The sequence below is a fragment of the Chiloscyllium plagiosum genome, chromosome 9 (assembly GCF_004010195.1).
Source record: "Chiloscyllium plagiosum isolate BGI_BamShark_2017 chromosome 9, ASM401019v2, whole genome shotgun sequence".
NCBI lineage: Eukaryota > Metazoa > Chordata > Chondrichthyes > Orectolobiformes > Hemiscylliidae > Chiloscyllium > Chiloscyllium plagiosum.
In genome coordinates this window covers 89,018,026-89,036,770 of record NC_057718.1, presented here as the reverse complement: position 1 = coordinate 89,036,770, position 18,745 = coordinate 89,018,026, and the positions used below count along the sequence as shown (strand labels likewise).

The following is an 18,745-nucleotide window of genomic DNA, read 5'->3' as shown; positions in this document are numbered from 1 at the left end:
AAGCTTTGGAAAGGATTCAGAGGAGATTTACTAGGATGTTGCCTGGTATGGAGGGAAGATCTTATGAGAAAAGGCTGAGGGACTTGAGGCTGTTTTCGTTAGAGAGAAGAAGATTGAGAGGTGACTTAAGATAATCAGGGGGTTAGGTAGGGTCGACAGTGAGTGCCTTTTTCCTCGGATGGTGATGGCTTGCACAAGGGGACATAGCTTTAAATGGAGGGGTGATAGATATAGGACAGATGTCAGAGATAGTTTCTTTACTCAGAGAGTAGTAGAGGCGTGGAGTGAACTGCCTGCAACAGTAGTAGACTTGCCAACTTTAAGGGCATTTAAATGGTCATTGGATAGACATATGGATGAAAATGGAATAGTGTAGGTTAGATGGGCTTCAGATTGGGTTGGTCCAACATCGAAGGCCAAAGGGCCTGTACTGCGCTGTACTGTTCTATGTTCTTTAATATGATCTTATTTACCAGATACCACTTCAGTAAGTCTATGCTGCCTTTCCTTTAAGACAAATAGGTTCATCCTAAGGTGAAGTGCTGAGAATTGCACAGAGTATTTGACATATCGGCCAACCAGGAATTTGCATAACTGAAGTATAACTCCTACTCCCTTGTATTCCACACCTCTGGATACAAAGTCCAATGTTGCCTCAGATTTCTCCTGTACAAGCTCCTGTAGGTGAGCTGTGTACTTGAGCCCACAAGTCCCTTATGAACTTCCCTGTTTCTCGACTTGTTTCATTTAGAAAACATCTCATTTTGTTCTTGTCAGCAGCAAAGTGCTGACCTCATATTTGCATCAATCGAAATCCTTCCATCCATTCCTATGATCTGTCAATACCTCTCTGCAATTCTGTGCTTCTATCCACAATGCTTACAAAGCACCCATGCATGTGCTACCAATAAACTTTCTGACACACTATCTAAGTCATTAATAAATAGTGCAACACTCACAGTGGTGTTTGCAGGATGCTGCTAGTTGCATTCTGCCAATTAAAATGTCTGCCCATTTCCCTGACTTTGTCTCTCCTGCCCTCTCAGCCAATCCTAACCAGACTGGTGAATTCATTTCAATTTCATAAGCTTCAACTTCTGGGTAACAGTCTCAGACGATAAGCTTTATAGAATGGTTTCCAGAAACCCAGAGAAATAACATTAATGGATGTGCCCCATTTCATTATTGTTGTCACCTTTTCGAAACATTCCATAATTTTGTCAGACATGCTGTGCACTTCCAGCACCACTAATCCAGAATCTGGTTTCCAGCATCTGCAGTCATTGTTTTTACCTACCATCAATTATCCATTACTGGTTCACTCTCATCTGCAAATTGTCAAGGTGGTTAATTTCCCTCCTCAATTGGGCTATGAGACTGTCTCAGCACATTACGTCACCTAGCATTATGCCCTCTTGGAAAATCAACACCCTGGATCAATAAAGTGCATAGAAACAATTTGTGTGTCAGATCTCCTAAATTGAATAGATCACTTTGATAGTACTGGATTACATGGAGGAATTTGATGCCTTTGTATTAGATCACGTCGGCAGAATTAGATCAGTTATGAGTGACAGATCACCTGAGGTTTTCAGTCACATGAGAGTATTGGATGATCAGAGTTCAATATATTGAATAGTCTAGGCATTGTGGATAGCCTGCACGAATTAGAACTGGTTACAATGGCTAATCTCATGATTCCGAATTACAAAGATGCACTGATCTTAGAATATTCAAATATTTGGAGACAGTATCTCTCCTAAATATATAACACCAGGTCGAAGTATTACATATAACAGGGGTGTTTGTTCACCTGTGGGGTGAACCTAGGTTTACCTAGGTGCATTGGCTTGCAGAATTGGATTAGATCACCTTGGAATATTGAATTACTGGGGTTGTTAAATCACCTTGATGTGTAAGCACTGATTGCATTGTATCACTGGGCACCTGTCAATATTGGATCAAGTCTATGACATCACTTGAGCCTATTAGATCACGGGAGCATTGGATGATGCATATACCATATTGCCAGGAAGTATGGATCACATGAAAGCATTAGATAACCACATCAGCAGGATTGTATCACCATGATGGATTACATCATTTAGATATGTTTGTATTGGATTACATGGGGACTTGGGATTATACTGAGGCACTGGACCACCTGGGCTAATTGAATGCTTTGGATTATCTGCATTAATTGATCCCTGGAAACTATTGGATTACCTGCATACATCAGATGACCCGGGGATATGAGATGGGTTGGTGTACCCAATCACCTAGGCTATGTGCTGAACTGGGATATTACTTATTTCATTCAACTCGATCATGAGAAATATTAAATCACTGGGAATATTTGATGGCCCAGGAGTAATAGATCCCCCAAATCTAATAAATTACCTGAGCAATATTAGGCAACCAAGTGGATTACATTGCCTGGAGATCACCAAAAGCCTAAGTGCTATTGATTATCTGGACCTGTTGGATCACCGAAGAGTATCAGATCATCTAGAACTCATTGATCATCCAGGGTATTGGATCGCTTGGAATTTAGAACACTCAGGATGGTAGCTTTGGATCACCTAGAGAGACTGGATCGCCCAATAATATTGAATTAACAGGTGGCACAGTGGTTAACACTGCTGCCTCACAGTGCTAGGGACCCAGGTTTTATTCTACCCTCAGGTGATAGTCTGTGTGGAGTTTGCATGTTCCCCCTGTGTTTATGTGGGTTTCCTCTGGGTACTTTGATTTCATCCCATAGTTCAAAGATGTACAGGTAGGTGGATTGGCCATGCTAATTTGCCCATAGTGTTCAGGGATGTGCAGGCTCGATGGATTAGCCATGGGAAATGCAGGGTTATGGAGATGGGTCTGGGTTGGATGCTTTTTGGAGGGTCAGTGTGGGCTGAATGGCTTGCTGTCATGCTGTACTGATTCTATCATTTTGGCTGGCTCAGTGGTTAGCACTGCTGCCTCACAGTGCCAGGGACCCAGGTTCGATTCCAGCCTCAGGCGACTGTCTGTGTGGAGTTTGCACATTCTCCCCGTGTCTGCGTGGGATTCCTCCGGGTGCTCTGGTTTTCTCCCACAATCCAAAGATGTACAGGTTAGGTGGATTGGCCATGCTAAATTGCCACATAGTGTCCAGGGATGTGAGGCTAAGTGGATTGGCCATGGGAAATGAAGGACTATAGGGATAAGGTAGGGTGGGTCTGGGTGGGATGCTCTTTGAAGGATTGGTATGGATCCGATGGGCCAAGTGGCCTGCTTCCACACTGTCGGGGTGTTAGATCAATTGGGTATCAGGTGATCTGGTGATACCTGATAAGCTGGGTGGGTTATCTCAGTTCGGAGTATTAGATCACTTGACATTAGTAGCAATTCCCAAATTGATCAATGATATGAGCCATGTGCTGGCAGATAGGTCGAGACTAATTGGTTAGCATGGATGAGTGGGACCAAAGGGTCTATTTCCATGCTGTTAGACTCTACGACTCTAACAGGAGCAAGAAGAGTTGTCTGCATTGCATCTTCTGTCGAAACGGTCAATAAAAAGTATATTTCTGCAAACACAGAAAGCATGAGAACCAGAAGTCAAATATTACATACCACCTTTCATCATGCCCACTTCATAGCATTTACGCAGTCTGCAGGCTTGGCAGCTCTTCCTGCGGTTTTTATCGATGGTACATTGGTTTGTGGCAGGGCACATGTAGTCATTGTGTCCTGGAAAGAAAAGAGAGATCCCAGATAAATTTCAACCACAGCATACAATCTTCCTATCTCAACAACAAGGTGCATTTATTATCGTGCCTTTAATGCAGCAAACATCTGAAGCCACTTTACAGGAGCATTTTCAAACAAATTGGATGCCGTAAAGGGACTCCAAGGTGGGTGACTAAACACTTGGTCAAAAACCAAAGTTTTAACAGGCATCTTGAAAGGAGGAGAGGCTTAATGGTTTAAGGATGGAATTTCAAAGGTTAGGCTTAGATTTTTGAAGTGGACAGGCAGGAGGCTGGAAGAACACAGCAAGCCAGGCAGCACCAGAGTGGCATGGTGGCTCAGTGGTTAGCACTGATACCTTACAGTGCCAGAGATCCCAGGTTCGAATCCAGCCTGGGGTGACTGTGTGGAGTTTGCACATTCTCCCCATGTTGGCATGTATTTCGTCCGGGTGCTCTGGTTTCCTCCCACAGTCACAAAGATGTGTGGGCCAGTTGAATTGGCAGTGATAAATTGCCCCATAGTGTTCAGGGATGTGTAGGTTAAGTGCATTAGTCAGGGGTGAAAAGTAGGGGAATGGGCGGGTTACTCTTCAGAGGGTTGGTGTGGACTTGTTGGACTGAAGGGCCTGTTTCGACACTGGAGGGATTCTATGTATCAGGAGATGGAGAAGTTAACATTTCAGGTATCACCCTTCTCCACCTTTTGATGCTGCCTGGCTTGCTTTGTCCTCCCAGCCTCCTGCCTGTCTATGTTGGATTCCAGCACCTGCAGTATTTTTATTTCTAACTTACATTTTTGAAGACATCGATGGAGCAATCGTGCAGCACAAGAGGCCAGGATTGGATGGGGGTGGAGGTGGGGGTGGGGGCAAGGATGGTTGTAGGATTTGGGGAATGTATGTAAATAGGAATAGATTTAGTGATGGAGGGATTTGGAAACAATGGTTAGAACTCTAAACTCTTTTTACTTTAATTGCTAGACCATGAATGAATGTATATCAAACACAGAGGTGATGGATGAACTTGCTGCGATTTAAGATGCTACACCACTGTGACTGTGGCTAAACCACATTACTCCACAAGTCACCCCATGACAATGTATGTTTGGATTAGATTGGCAAAATGGCCAATTGTTGTCCCGATGAACTGCCATCCAGCTTTCACCAGGTTCCTGTAATGAACTTAAAAATAATCAGTTTATTATAAAACAAAACTCATTTCTTAAAAACAAGTGACTTAACATACAAACCACAGGCTAGAATGAGAATTGTGTGCCCTTTTAATCCCAAGCAGACATACTCACACAACACAAAAGACAACAAAGATTTTGCAGAGACAATATTTTTCAAAGGGCAAAGAAATGTCCCTATTTGTCAATGGCCTGAGAAACTAAGAATTAAATCGATGAATTTTCTTAATCCATTAGATTTCTCGAAGAAATGATTACCGACATCCATAGACCAATGGGAGATTTTCCAAACCAGCATTAGTTCGGAAGGTAATCAAGTTTGTTCCAACTCTTTGGAAACTGGTCAAAGTTCAGTTTCTCAGGTTTTACAAGTTCGTCAGTTTATTGAGTTGTGGAAACTTCTTTTTCTCAGGTTCTCTAGTACTTTAACCACAAGGGAGAGAAAGACTTGCCTTACAGCCTTGAGGGTTTACTTTCTAATGACTCACAATGAAGCAGAAACCAAGTGCAGAAAACACTGCTAGGCAACAATCACCACATGGTCACATAGTCTCTTCCAAGGCCAGGTTTTCCAGCAATTAAGGGCAATTAACCCCATCTCTTAACTCCCTAAAAGCTTTGCTTGGCTAGTTTCTAAAATCTCTTGATTTTCTGCAATCAGCAAGTGGATCACTGCCCACATTAATCTGTTAATTAATCTTAATTATTTGTTTATAGTCCTGATTTGGAAGGATTTGCACGGATGCAGTATCCCTTTTCGTCAATGTACAAATTTCAGCTTTACACCAGTGTGCTGACCTCTACATTCGGCTTATTGGTCAAGGAACTCCTTGCTTACAGATGCTGGAACACCACATGACATTCCTGAACAGAAAGCAGAGTGTAGTGCTCCCATGATTCCATAACATGAGCCATTTGCAGGTCAAAGCTCCATGTCAGTTGCACAAACTCATGAAAACCCAACCCGGTCCCAGAAAAATAAGTCAACCTAGCCCTGACCAAGCAAAATGGAGATGCTCAAGTTTCCTTTTGGGGTCCAAGGGACTGAGGTCAATACAGGCATCTCCAGAGGCTACACCAATGGCCTGGCTGCAAATTGCTAGGGGCATCAGGTCAAAGAAGCCATAGCAAGCAAGCACTTCTGAGAATGTGACGAAATTAGTCAATACTTATCTGTAAGGAGTTGGGAGCTAATTGTTATGCCACTGTAGATCCAGGGTGTCACATACAATACTCCACTGCAGTCAGACACTAAATAGCCTCAGTGCACAGCAGATGGTGAGGGCTGTGTGATGGATATATGCAGAAAAGCTCTGCCATTTGTATCTGAACATGTGATTAATTTTCACAGCTGGGAGCACAATTTGTTATAGTGTTAAAATATCGCAAATTGACAGCTTTTGCTGATATTCGCAGTTGGAGCCCAGAGTGAGATGGAGGAAGGGACAGAGGGGCTGTGGTAACATCCAGTTATTTTTACAATTGGCAAGGCAGTGCCAGCTGCTGATCTGGCTTCAGAAGGCATTTTATTTACACAGTTACAGCTTCCTGAAGGAGATTCCATTCTTTCTACACAGCTCTGAGATGTGCCAGAGGTGCCCCAGGTCCTACTGGGAGGGTGCAAATATCTGCAATACCCCTGTCCCTCTGTGCCCCTTCCATCTGCTGCTGGTGAGGATGGCCTTTTTCAGAAAATAGGCAGGACCCAACCTTCTACGGACTGTCCATTACCCCCAGCGAGAAAATAGGCAATTCTCCAATGAGAAACCTTACTTTGTTCACTACAGGCTGGATTTAGAGTCATAGAGATTTACAGCACGGATACAGACCCTTCAGTTCAACTCGTCCATGCCAACCAGATGTCCATAAGAGCATAAGACTGTAAGATATAGGAGCAAAAATTAAGCCAATCAGCCCATCGGGTCTGCTCCGCCATTCAATCATGGCTGATAGGTCTTTTCAACTCCATTCTCTTGCTTTCTCCCCATAACCTTTGATTCCCTTGTCAAGAAACTATCTATCTCTGTTTTCAATATACTCAATGACCTGGCCTCCACAGCTTCTGTGGCAATTAACTCCACAGAATCACTGCTCTAAATTAATGTCCTAAATTACTCTAGTCCCATTTGCCAGCATTTGTTCCATATCCCTGTATTCCCTTCCTATTCATATACCTCTCCAGATGCCTTTTAAATGCTGTAATTGTATCAGCCTCCACCACTTCCTCTGGTAGCTCATTCCATACACGCACCATCCTCTGTGTGAAAACTTGCTCCTTAGGTCCCTTTTAAATTTTTCCCCTCTAACCCTAAAACTATGCCCTCAACTTTTGGACTCCCCTACTCTGGGGAAAAAAACCTTAGCTATTCACTCTATCCATGCCCCTCATGATTTTATAAGCTTCTATAAGGTCTTCTAACTCTGGCAGAATGCTTGTAAATCTTTTCTGAATCCTTTCAAGTTTCACAACTTCCTTCCTATAGCAAGGAGACCAGAACTAAAGTGGCCTAACCAATGTCCTATGCAGCCGCAACATGACCTCCTGTACTCAATGCACTGGCCAATAAAGGAAAGCATACCAAACACCTTCCTCACTATCTTGTCCATCTGTAACTCCACTTTCATGGAATTATGAACCTGCACTCCAAGGTCTCTTGCGTATTTAGAGTAGGCTTGTCAAACGTATAGCAGAGACAGAGAGAGAGAGAGAGACAGAGACAGAGATTGGACAAGGAAGTGAGAGAGTGTGTGAGGATGTCAGAGAATGTGTGTGCGAGTGAGGAATTGCGAGAGTGGGCGAGGGGAAGTGATAGAGTGGATAAGTGCCTGTAAGAAAGAGAATGTGCATGCATAAGAGACTATGTGGGTATGAAGGAATGCGAGGATATGTGGGTGAGAGAGAGAGAGAGAGAGACACTCTGTGTGGGAGGAAGTGAGAAACATTGAGTAAGTATGTGATGGAGAGTGTGTGTATGTTTATGCACGTATGTAGCTCATCCAGAAACGGTTTCTGTGTCCTTATCACCTTATAACATAATAATTATGAATAGTTTAACTAGGGCCCACCCTGCCTCCAGTGAAAGCATTGGACACCTCAAACAAAACCTGGTTGGAAATGCAACAGATGGGAGGGTGAGTTTTGAGAAGATTTGTAGCTCAGCTTGAGGTTCTGGATGTAGGATTGCTCACTGATCTGGAAGGTTCTTCTTTAGACGTTTCATCACCATACTAGGTAACATCATCAGTGAGCCTCCAGATGAAGCACTAGTGGTATGGCCTGCTTTCTATTTATGCGTTTGGGTTTCCTTGAGTTGGCGACGTCATTTCCTGTGGTGACATCATTTCCTGTTCGTTTTCTCGGGGGGAGGGGTGGTAAATGGGATCCAAGTCAATGTGTTTGTTGATAATGGGAGGGCCTTAGCTATTTGTCCCATTAATGTCCAGTTCAATTCAGATAAACGTAAAAGAGACAGAGATTAGGCCCTTATGTAATGTGCTGCTTATATCTTAAAGTACTTTGCTGAGATCCAGTAACAACATGATATAAAGATGATTGAGGTATTGGGTAAGATATTATAAATATTACTGTACAAAGATGAAATTAGAACTGAGAGGTTATAAATGGGGAAGACTGAACCAGTTCGGGGTTTTTTCTCTTGCAAAGAAAATGTTGAGAGGTGACCTCTCAGATATCTTTGCAATTATGAAGAGTTTGATGGTGTGGATACAAAGAAAATCTTTCCACTTGTGAGGTCTCCAAAATCTGATAAATATAAGATAGTTACTGATCAATACGATAAGGGATACAGGCGAAACCTCTACTTAGAGCGGTGCAAATCTGGAATTTATTACCAAATAAGAGGAGCAGTTGAGGCAAAGAGGATAGATGCATTTAAGGGGAAACTAGACAAGTATGGGGGAGAAAGGAATAAGTGGTTCCACTGATAGGCTGAGATAAAACAGGGGGAAGAGAGCAAGAGCCAGGTGACCTGAATGGCCAGTTTCTGTACCGCTCAGTACAATCTTACTGCTCGGATGTTGTTCGTTATCATGAACAGCTAAAGGAATTCTTCTCTCTCAGGGACAGGATGCTTTCTTGAGACATATCTTTGACAGGAAGTGGCATGCGATTCTATTGACGCAGTTTTTAATTTGCAGTTAGCAGACAAAACACATGAAGCACGGAGGCGTGGCTGGAAGTGCAGGCTATTTCTTGCAGTCTCTCACCTTTTTACCAACTTCTTCTCCAATTTTACTGCACTCAGGACAGCTGTGAAAGGAAAGAGCTGGGGAAACCGCACTAGACATGAGCTGCAGCTTTTGAATAAAATGCACAACATTTAAGGCCTATGGAGATTGATAATAAAGATAGTGGGGGTGGGGGGTGCTTGTTCTTCTGGTGAAGGCAAACAATCTAAGTTGACAATAAAAATCAAAAGCAGTGACAGGGTCCTGACAGATAAAGACATCTCTCTTGTTTCTGCAGTAGACAGCTGTAAAGTACCGTGATAAAAATGTTCAAAGCATTTCCTCTGAATTGTGTGCAATATCTGCTTTTAATAAAACATCATTGAATTAGTGAGCAATGTAGCCACTCAGTTTTAGACACTCACTCGGCTCCCTCCCTTCAATTACTCGCTTCCCCTTAAAAAGGAATCTGGTTTTAGAGCAGTTAATGAAACCAAAACAATTGCTTAATAAGCTCTGATAAAGGTTTGTGAACTTATCCAAACGACTCAATGCTACTCCGATGGTTTGCAAGGTCACTTGGGTGAATCCCCATTGAAGGCTGTAAAGCATATTTGTCTGACACAGAAATAAAGAACAGAGCACTCTTGTATAACCGTGTGAGGGTGTGGTGTTTAGGAATACAGACTAAAGTAATAAAACAGCTTCATAACCTCACACTGACAGTTCCATCACTTAATAGTCCGAGTAGGACTAATCAATTAGTCGTTTCGGAATTCATGCAATCACAGACAGTTTGCTCGATGACTCAAGTGTGGGTAATTGTAGCCTATAATCTGATGGGAGTCAAATCTGTGTTTTATACCCAAGTTGAGAGTGTGTTGCTGGGAAAGCACAGCAGGTCAGGCAGCATCCCAGGAGAAGGAAAATCGACATTTCGGGCCAGAACCCATCATCAGGAATGAGGAAGGGCTCCGGCCCGAAATGTCGATTTTCCTGCTCCTCGGATGCTGCCTGACCTGCTGTGCTTTTCCAGCAACACGCTCTCGACTCTGATCTCTAGCATCTGCAGACCTCACTTTCTCCTTGTGTTTTATACACATCTACTATTACAGTTCATGGGCATCAATGTGGAGAGACTATTAAGTATGGAGAGCAGTGCCAGCTGAAATAACTGCACAGAAGCCGGTATCTGGTCACCAAGTCACTCTTTATTTTCAGTCCTTGACACTGACCCAGTTCCCTCAGAGCCAGCTCTCAGAGTGAGTAGAACCTCTGACACTCCTGTTCTTGTGTGTCAGCCTGGGCTCCCTGATTGGACCAGGTTAACAGCCCCAATCAGGGAACTCATATTCTATGAAGTCCACTTGGCTGACTTCATTACAATCACTACATCCCTCCTCTTCTGAGTCCAGAGACATAGGCTCATTCTTTATCTTGTCATGTCTCTTGGGGCATTTCAGTATCTGGTCAGGTTCCTCTGGCTCTGCACTGGTCGCCATCATTGTGTAACACACAGTAGCTTGCTGTTGCGCCCAAAGCGTCTTGGAAGAAATTCATTCCCTTCTTCCGCCAGCAAAGGCATCGATGTGGTGACATCCACTGTCTGCAGCTCAGATTCAGATGTCTCTTCAACTCTTGGTGGAAAGGGAGAACCCAAGGGCTCCAAGAGCCTTTCTGACTGTACTGAGGAGCTTGGCACATCTTGTTCCCGCCCTGTTTGCGAGTTTGCAGCTTTCATATGGCCCACGTGATTGTTCCCGAACTTTATACATCACTGGCCCTGACCTCACACCAACTATGGAGAAAGTGTGCACTGCGGATGCTGGAGATGAGAGTCAAAAGGTGTAGTGCTGGAAAAGCACAGCAGGTCAGGCAGCATCCCAGGAGCAGGACAGCCCAAGTTTCGGGCATACTCTCCTGCTCCTCGGATGGTGCCTGACCTGCACTTTTCCGTCGCCCCACTTTTTGACTCACATTGACTGTGCCTCTTACCCATGCAGGGCCACTTCTACACCAAACTTTGTCCTCTAAGTAAACTGTCTCGCTCGCTTAATGCAGTCTTGTGTCCAAAACTGGTGTCCCTGATGCCATTTCACCTCCCCCCCCCAGTCCGAGAAGATCAGATTTAATCTGGTGGGGGGGCTTCTTCCCATTAGCAACTCTGCTGGAGCTATCCCTGTAGTTGCATGAGGGGTGGTCCCATACTCAAATGGAAACCGAGACCATTTGGTACCTACTGAAGCTGTAGGCTGTTTCTTTCAGCCCGCCTTCAAAATTTGCTCTTTCTGCCAGGCCATTGGATGATGGATGGTATGGCACTGTCCTTATATGCTGAATCCCATTCGAATTTAGGAAATACTCAAATTCCCTGCTGCTAAACGATGGCCCGTCATCTGTGACCAACACTTCTAGGAGTCCATGTATTGTGAAAGATGCGCACAATTTTTCTATCATTGTCCCTATGTTTGATGAATGAACTCTATGTTTTGCCCAGCCACTTTGAGTGGGCGTCCACAATGACTAAAAACAGTGAGCCCAGGAAAGGATCTGCGTAGTCGATGGGTAACCAAGTCCAGGTTTTACCCAGCCAATCCCAGAAATGTGGGGGAGCTGCTGGTGGTCAATTTTGTCCTTGTTGGGACTCTGGGCACCAATGTGGCTATGACCACCAGACATAACTTCTTGCCAACATCTTTATTTTGGACACCCCTGGCTGACCCCAGTGGAGTTCAGCCAGTCTCTGGTGGTGACCTTTGCTCGGGACAATCACCCTGCCCCTCATGATAATATGCCGGTCTCGACAGTGTTCTGGTCTCTCAGGGTCCAGCAAGGTTTCAATTCTGGTTTTGATGGCCTTCTTGATTACCTCATCATTACCAGCTGTTCCAGTTTTGCCAGGACTGAATCTTTCTGCATCCAAAATCCGATATTGTCAGTTGTGACTGGAAGTGTGCCCAGAAAATTTAAAATCATTACGGGCTCTTCCAGTGGAGGTACCCCCGACAGTGTAGCTGCCAACGAGAGGCAGCTCAATGCATCTTTCATTTGTTACTTGGCTTCCCGGACGGTGTTCTACCTTGTAATTAAATGCACTTAGTATTAGAGCCCATTGCTGAATTCAGCCTGAAGCTATGAAACACACTGCCTTGTCTTCTTTAAGTAGACGGAGCAAGTGTTTGCGGTCCATTATTATTACAAATTTACATCCATATTGGTATTGGTGGAACCTCCTGTTTCCAAACACGACCGCCAAACCTTCCTTCTCTATCTGGGCAATTTTATGCTCTGCGTTAGCCAAAATCCTGAATGCAAACACGACTAGGCAGTCCTCTCTATTGGGCCACCTATGAGCTACCCCGAGATCGTACCGGAAGGCATCACATGTCAATACCAGATCTCACTTGGGATCATAGCATGCCAACACCCTAGAGGATGATACATGTTCCTTCACGTCCCTGAAAGCAATGGCTAGGTTATGTGACCATTTCCAAGGCTGACCCATTTTTAGGAGTTGATGGAGTTATAGGGTGGAGGCCATGTTATGTATGAACATTCGGTAATAACTCACCAACCCAAGGAAAGACCTAAACTCTGCTTTAGACATGGGAGCCGGTGCACCTTTGATCACCCTCACTTTATCTTCCAGTAGATGTAGCCCAGTCTTGTCAATTCTGTAGCCCAAGTAGGTCGTTTGGGGTGCTTGGAATATGCATTTTGTGCTTCGTTGGCAAACATCTGGCTGGGAGAAACATCTAAAGACTATGTCCAAGCTCTCTAAGTGCTCCTTCTGGTCTTTCCTGTTATTAGCATGTCACGTAGATAAATGGCCACCTGGGGTAAATCTTGCTAAATGTTCTCCATTGTCCACTGAACAATGTTGAGGATGACGATACCCCAAGCGGCAGTCTCATATATTGGCACAAACCCTTATGGGTATTAACTGGAGCATTCTGCTGGGAATCCTCATCTAACCGCAATTGCAAGTACATATGACTCATGTCCAGCTTTGTGAAGGACAGTGGATAAGTGCTCTATGCGTGGGATCGGGTATTTATCCAGCTGTGAAAAGCAGTTTACTGTTTGTTTAATACCTTGTGTGAGACTGAGCCAATGACACCATGAGGTTTCACAAGAGTAACCCATCTTCTCAGTGTGATATTCTGCAGCCCCTGACTAGATGAGACAGATACTTTCTTTACAAAATACTAATCCATCGTGACTATAACAACAGAGATTCTTGAAACTGTTTTTGGCAACCAAGGGGTCTGTTTCCGTGCTGTATACCTCTAATGACTCTATGACAAGGGTTGATAGTGGTAGAAAAGCTTTCTGAGTCACGTGGACACCATCATTTTTAGCAAGCGTGTTTAACTTCATTGTCAGATTTCCATGAATGTTTCTTACTCCTCAATGAAAACTCTCTGCAGTAACAGGCTAGATGTCTAATGACACCTCTCCCAACTTTATAATGCTCTTTACTTCATGTCTCCTTTATAACTGGTGAACACAGGGGTGTCAGTCAGTCCCAGGGTAACAACGGAGAATGGGGGAGGGCATGAATGAGCTGTCAGACACTCCCACACTTAAACTAACTGTTCTTATCAGTTTCAGACTTGTCAATTGCAAGCAGTTTCACACCACATTGAATTGTGAATTAAAAATGGAATTTCCAGGAAGTACTCCAAGGCTCTCATTCAAACCTTGTTTAGTTACTCTGCAGTTGGATGGGAGGGTTGCTGCCTACGCCAGACTCATTGCCTATCCCCAATGCTATGGCGAAGGTGGTAAGCCTCCCTCTTAAGTTGTGGCACTGCCCGTGGTTGTAAACCCATCCAGAGGGTTGAAGTTTTATGACCCAGTGGGTCATACGAATGAAGAGATAGTCTCCACTCCAATACGCAATAGACGGTGGTCACACCGTTTCCTCAAAGCCTCTCCATGCTACACATGACTGTACATGATACATTTCGCATTAGAACCAATTGCAACAAAGCAGAAAGTAGGATTTAGTTCCTGGATTGTCACAGGAAATGTTGGTCTTTGGCCAACACAGTAGATGTGTGTGTGTGTGTGGTTTGCATGGGATCGTGCAAGTGGTGGTGCTCCCATGTATCTGCTGCCCTTGTGGACATTAACTACAATGAGTTTGGAAGTTGCAGTTACAACAGACGTAAGGATTAGTGTTTCAGTTCAAACGACACAGGGTGTGAGTTACTGTAGTCTATTGCGACTCGGAAACCATGGATAAAATTTAGACCCCTTGGTGGTACCCATTTATTTAGAATCCTGACAGTGTGGAAACAGGCCCTTCGGCCCAACAAGTCCACACTGACTCTCCAAAGAATAACCCACCCAGATCCATTCCCCTACTACTCTACATTTACTCCTAACTAATGCACTCAGTCCACATATCCCTGAACACTATGGGCAATTTAGCATGGCCAATTCACTTAACCTGCACATCTTTGGACTGTGGGAGGAAACCGGAGCACCCAGAGGAAACCCACGCAGACACGGGGAGAATGTGCAAACTCTGCCCAGACAGTCTGCCTGAGGCTGGAGTTCAACCTGGGTCCCTGGCACTGTGAGGCAGCAGTGCTAACCACTGAGCCACCTGTGCCGCCCTCAAATTGGTCATCCATTGAGGCAGGAATCTGCCACGGCTCAGTTGCCACACGCTCACCTCTCATTGAGAAGGTCAGGGGTTCAACTCCAGAGAGTTGAATCCAGGTTGATACTCCAGTACGGAACGGGGAAAGCCCTGTTGCCTAACAGTTGCTGTCTTCCAGACAGGATGCTAAACCAAAGTTTCCAGGTGAATGGCAAGATTCCACTGTGGTATTGCAAACAGCAGCATCCTCCTCCTGGGCCAATATTGATTCCTCATTCAGAATTTAAATCCAGTTGATCTGGTCATTTTCATGTTGTTGTTTATGGGATCATCCCATCAGTAGTGAAGGGTTCACCTCATTGCTCCCATTGATTCAAGTACCTGTTGGATGTCAAATTCAAATCCAAAAACCAGAATTCTCCACTTTGCCACAATGGGGTTTTCTGGACTCTGACTTGGGGGTAGTGGAGGAGGGAGTGTGTGAAATTATAACTGAGCTGAGGGCCACCACACAACAACGTTCCTCGTTTTGGAAAAGTCCTACTCTGTATTCCAAGAAACCCAAAACTCAAGTTTCTATCATTAATTTCAATGAATGTGAGCGTGCCCTTACTGAAACAGATGGTTAAACTATATACCTACAGTGCAAAGTAAGCACAGGACCGATGCCATGTGTCAGACCACCCATCACTAATTAATCATGAATAAAACCATAGAAAATAGGTGCAAGAGCAGGCCATTCAGCCCTTCGAGCCTGCCCCACCATTCAATATGACCGTGGTTGATCATACAATCTCAGTATCCCACTCCCGCTTTCTCCCCATACTCCATCATCCCTTTAGCCACAAGGCTCACGTCCAGCTCCCTCCTGAATATATCTAACAAACTGGCCCCAACAGCTTTCTGTGGGATAGAATTCCACAGGTTCACAACTCTCTGAGTGAAGAAATTCTTCCTCATTTCAGTCCTGAATGCCTTACCCCTTGTTCTTAGACTGTGTCTTCCAACTCTGGACTTCCCCAACATCGGGAACGTTCTTCCCACATCAAGACTATACAGTCCCATCAGGATTTTATATGCTTCTATGAGACTCCTCCCCCCTCATTCTTCTCAATTCCAGTGAGTACAAGCCCAGTCAATCCAGTCTTTCCTCATATGTCAGTCCTGCCATCCCAGGGATCAGTCTGGTGAACCTTCACTGGACTCACTCAGTAGTAAGAATGTTCTTCCACAGACTGGGAGACCAGAGCTGCACACAATACTCAAGGTGTGGCCTCACCAAGGCCCTGTATAACTACAGTAAGGCATCTCCACTCCAATACGCAAATCCTCAATAGACAGTGGTCACACAGTTTCCTCAAAGCCTATCCATGCTACACACAACCGTACATGATACAGTTCACATTAGAACCAATTGCAACAAAGCAGGAAGTAGGATTTAGCTCCCGGATTGTCACAGGAAATGTTGGTCTTTGGCCAACACAGTTGATGTTTTAGCTGGTTTTGGAAAAGTAGAGCAGAACTGTTATTTATCAGAAAGTCTGATCCGTATATCACTGGAATACCAAAAATGAGTGTTCATCTTCTCTCACGGTGATAAGAAGCAATCGTAAAGACAGTCATTCAGTCATTGGGATCATTAATAATATCTGCCCATACCTTTTCTTCCTCCCTCAACTGCCACAGGAAGGAGGAACAGGAAAATTCTAACAGTAAATGTCACAAATCACAATCCCAAAGCCAGATGTAAATGACCTCCACCATTTTTAGGGAGGCAGTTGGTGAACCATATAAATGTCCTGGGCAATGAGAAGTAAGACACTTTGTCACATGCTTAAATCCTGCATTTCCAGTGTAATTGGGAAATTAAATTAAACCATTGCTTAGGAAACGTGGCAGTGAAGCGGAACAGGATCCTGGCTCCAGCAGGGAAGCTGCCCTTTTCACCAGCACTCCAGCGAACTTGGAGGAACAGAAGGGCTTTCTACACAAACCCCCAGCCAACCTCTTGCAAAATTCAGCCTCTGAACTCCCTCAGGAAAGAGAGGTAATTATAAGGATGTAAGTTCTAACCAGAACTCCATCAATAAACACATCGACTTAGATCCTATCTACCTTCCCTTGAGAAACAAAAGAACCGGAAATGACATCACCCATCTGAAGAAACCAAGACCTATAAATAGAGAGGCTGGACATACCACCAGAGCTTCACCGGAGACTCTCACTGATAATGTTACCTCGTATGGTGAAAACAAACCTTCCAGCTCAGCGAGCAAACTTACATACTTATCATCAACCTAAGCTATAAAACTTCGCCACAGAGGTAATTACATCATTAGTCTCACAAAAGACCAAGGCATCTCTCTCCATTGGAGAATGGTTATGTGCAGGATAGGCCACAACTTCACGTTGAGTGACTACTACAGTCAGTTACTGAGATTGAACCCATGTTAGTAACATTACTGTGCTCCACGGTTTAGCTCTGTATCAAACGTGGAGAGGTGAGAGATTCAGTACCACGTTAAATTTCTCCACATCAGTCCTGAGAGTTGCCTTTGTTATACGCAGAGGTTCTGGGTCAGATAGAATGACTTGGGTATGTTAATATCCTTCTGGAAACTCTCCCATGTGGTGTAAAGAAGGCCAATCAATCAGAGAAAGACAGAAATTTTTTTTATTGACCTGGACAAATATGCTGAGATACATCACTGGAGCAGGTGGGATTTGAACCTGGGTCTGATAGCTCAGAGGCAGGGGCACTACCACTACGCCACAACAGCCCTTAGCCAGAGGAGTATATAATTACATCTGAAAATCAGACTCAACCAGTCATGTAATCATCTCAACGCACCAGCAATCATACAAATCCAGTCATTATACCTGCATTCAGAAGCAATCTTTCATGTATTAGTATCAGTACAGTCGATGAGGAGAAAGTGAGCTCTGAAGATGCTGGAGATCAGAATCAAAGAGTGTGGTGCTGGAAAAGCACAGCCAGTCAGGCAGCGTCCGAGAAGCAGGAGAGTTGATGTTTCAAGCGTAAGCCCTTCTTCATTACAATCTACATCAGGCGAAATGTCAAATACTGGGGCTGTTACGCAACAAATAATCAGCTAGACTTGGTATCACTGAAACAGCTAACAGATGCAATTCCAAGTACAGTGTTGGCATCACTGCACACCATCATTACAAGTTACATAGTCTCATTACAATGGACCACAGTACCCTTTAATTATAAGGACTGAGTCGTATCACCACTGGTCAAGCTGAACAAATTCTGAAGGACATCGATAACAGATGGGCTTTGCAGCAGATAATGAGAAGACCAACAAGAGGGACAATCTGTTCACTCATGTCCTCACCAGCCGACCTCCATAGATGCATCTATTCACAGTGATTTTGGGATGTAATACAGAGAAATGTGAGCTGATGCATTTGAATTGATGGGGTAAGGAAAAGCGAAATATACTTAATGGTACAGTTCTAAAGAGAGCGTGCAGGGCCAGAAGGACTTTAGGCTCATGTGCGTAGATCGTTGAATATAGGATATCTTGAGAAAGTAGATAACAAGGTATATAGAATCATAATCTTCATATAGAGCTAAAGCAGAGAAGTGACAGTGAAGATTTAGAAAGTTCTGCTTAGGCCACAACTAAAATATTGCATCCAGTTCTGGTCACCGCATTTTACAAAGGTGAATAAGGTCCACGAGAAAATGAGAAGGAGATTTTTCAGGATATTTATCACAGATCAAGGAAATTCAACTACATACAGTTAGGTTGGGGAAGCTAGAGTTTAAAAGAGATCTAATAGAGAGATAGAAGATTATGACAGGTTTTGATCAGGTGATCAGGTGCTCCCAGCAGGTGATTACACATGGGTGAGTGGGCACAGTGTTAAGATTTTGGGCAAGAAATGCAGTATGGCTGTGAAGAAGAATTTTTTAATAGAAAGTGGTAATGATCTAAAGCAGAGTAGCCATAGCTAGAGGATTAATGAGTTCAAAAAGAATCTGGTTGGACA

General features: G+C 44.0%; 1 protein-coding gene across 2 annotated transcripts in view; it reads right to left on the bottom strand.

Moving 5' to 3' along the window:
* Nucleotides 1-18,745, bottom strand: part of esr1 (estrogen receptor 1) — a 288,949-nt gene that overhangs the window by 170,825 nt on the left and 99,379 nt on the right. Inside the window, exon 3 of one of the 2 annotated variants that reach the window (XM_043696506.1) lies at nt 3,613-3,729. In XM_043696506.1, the coding sequence (XP_043552441.1) occupies nt 3,613-3,729 (117 nt within the window). The remainder of the gene's footprint in view (nt 1-3,612; nt 3,730-18,745) is intronic. The other variant, XM_043696507.1, reaches the window with a different exon arrangement.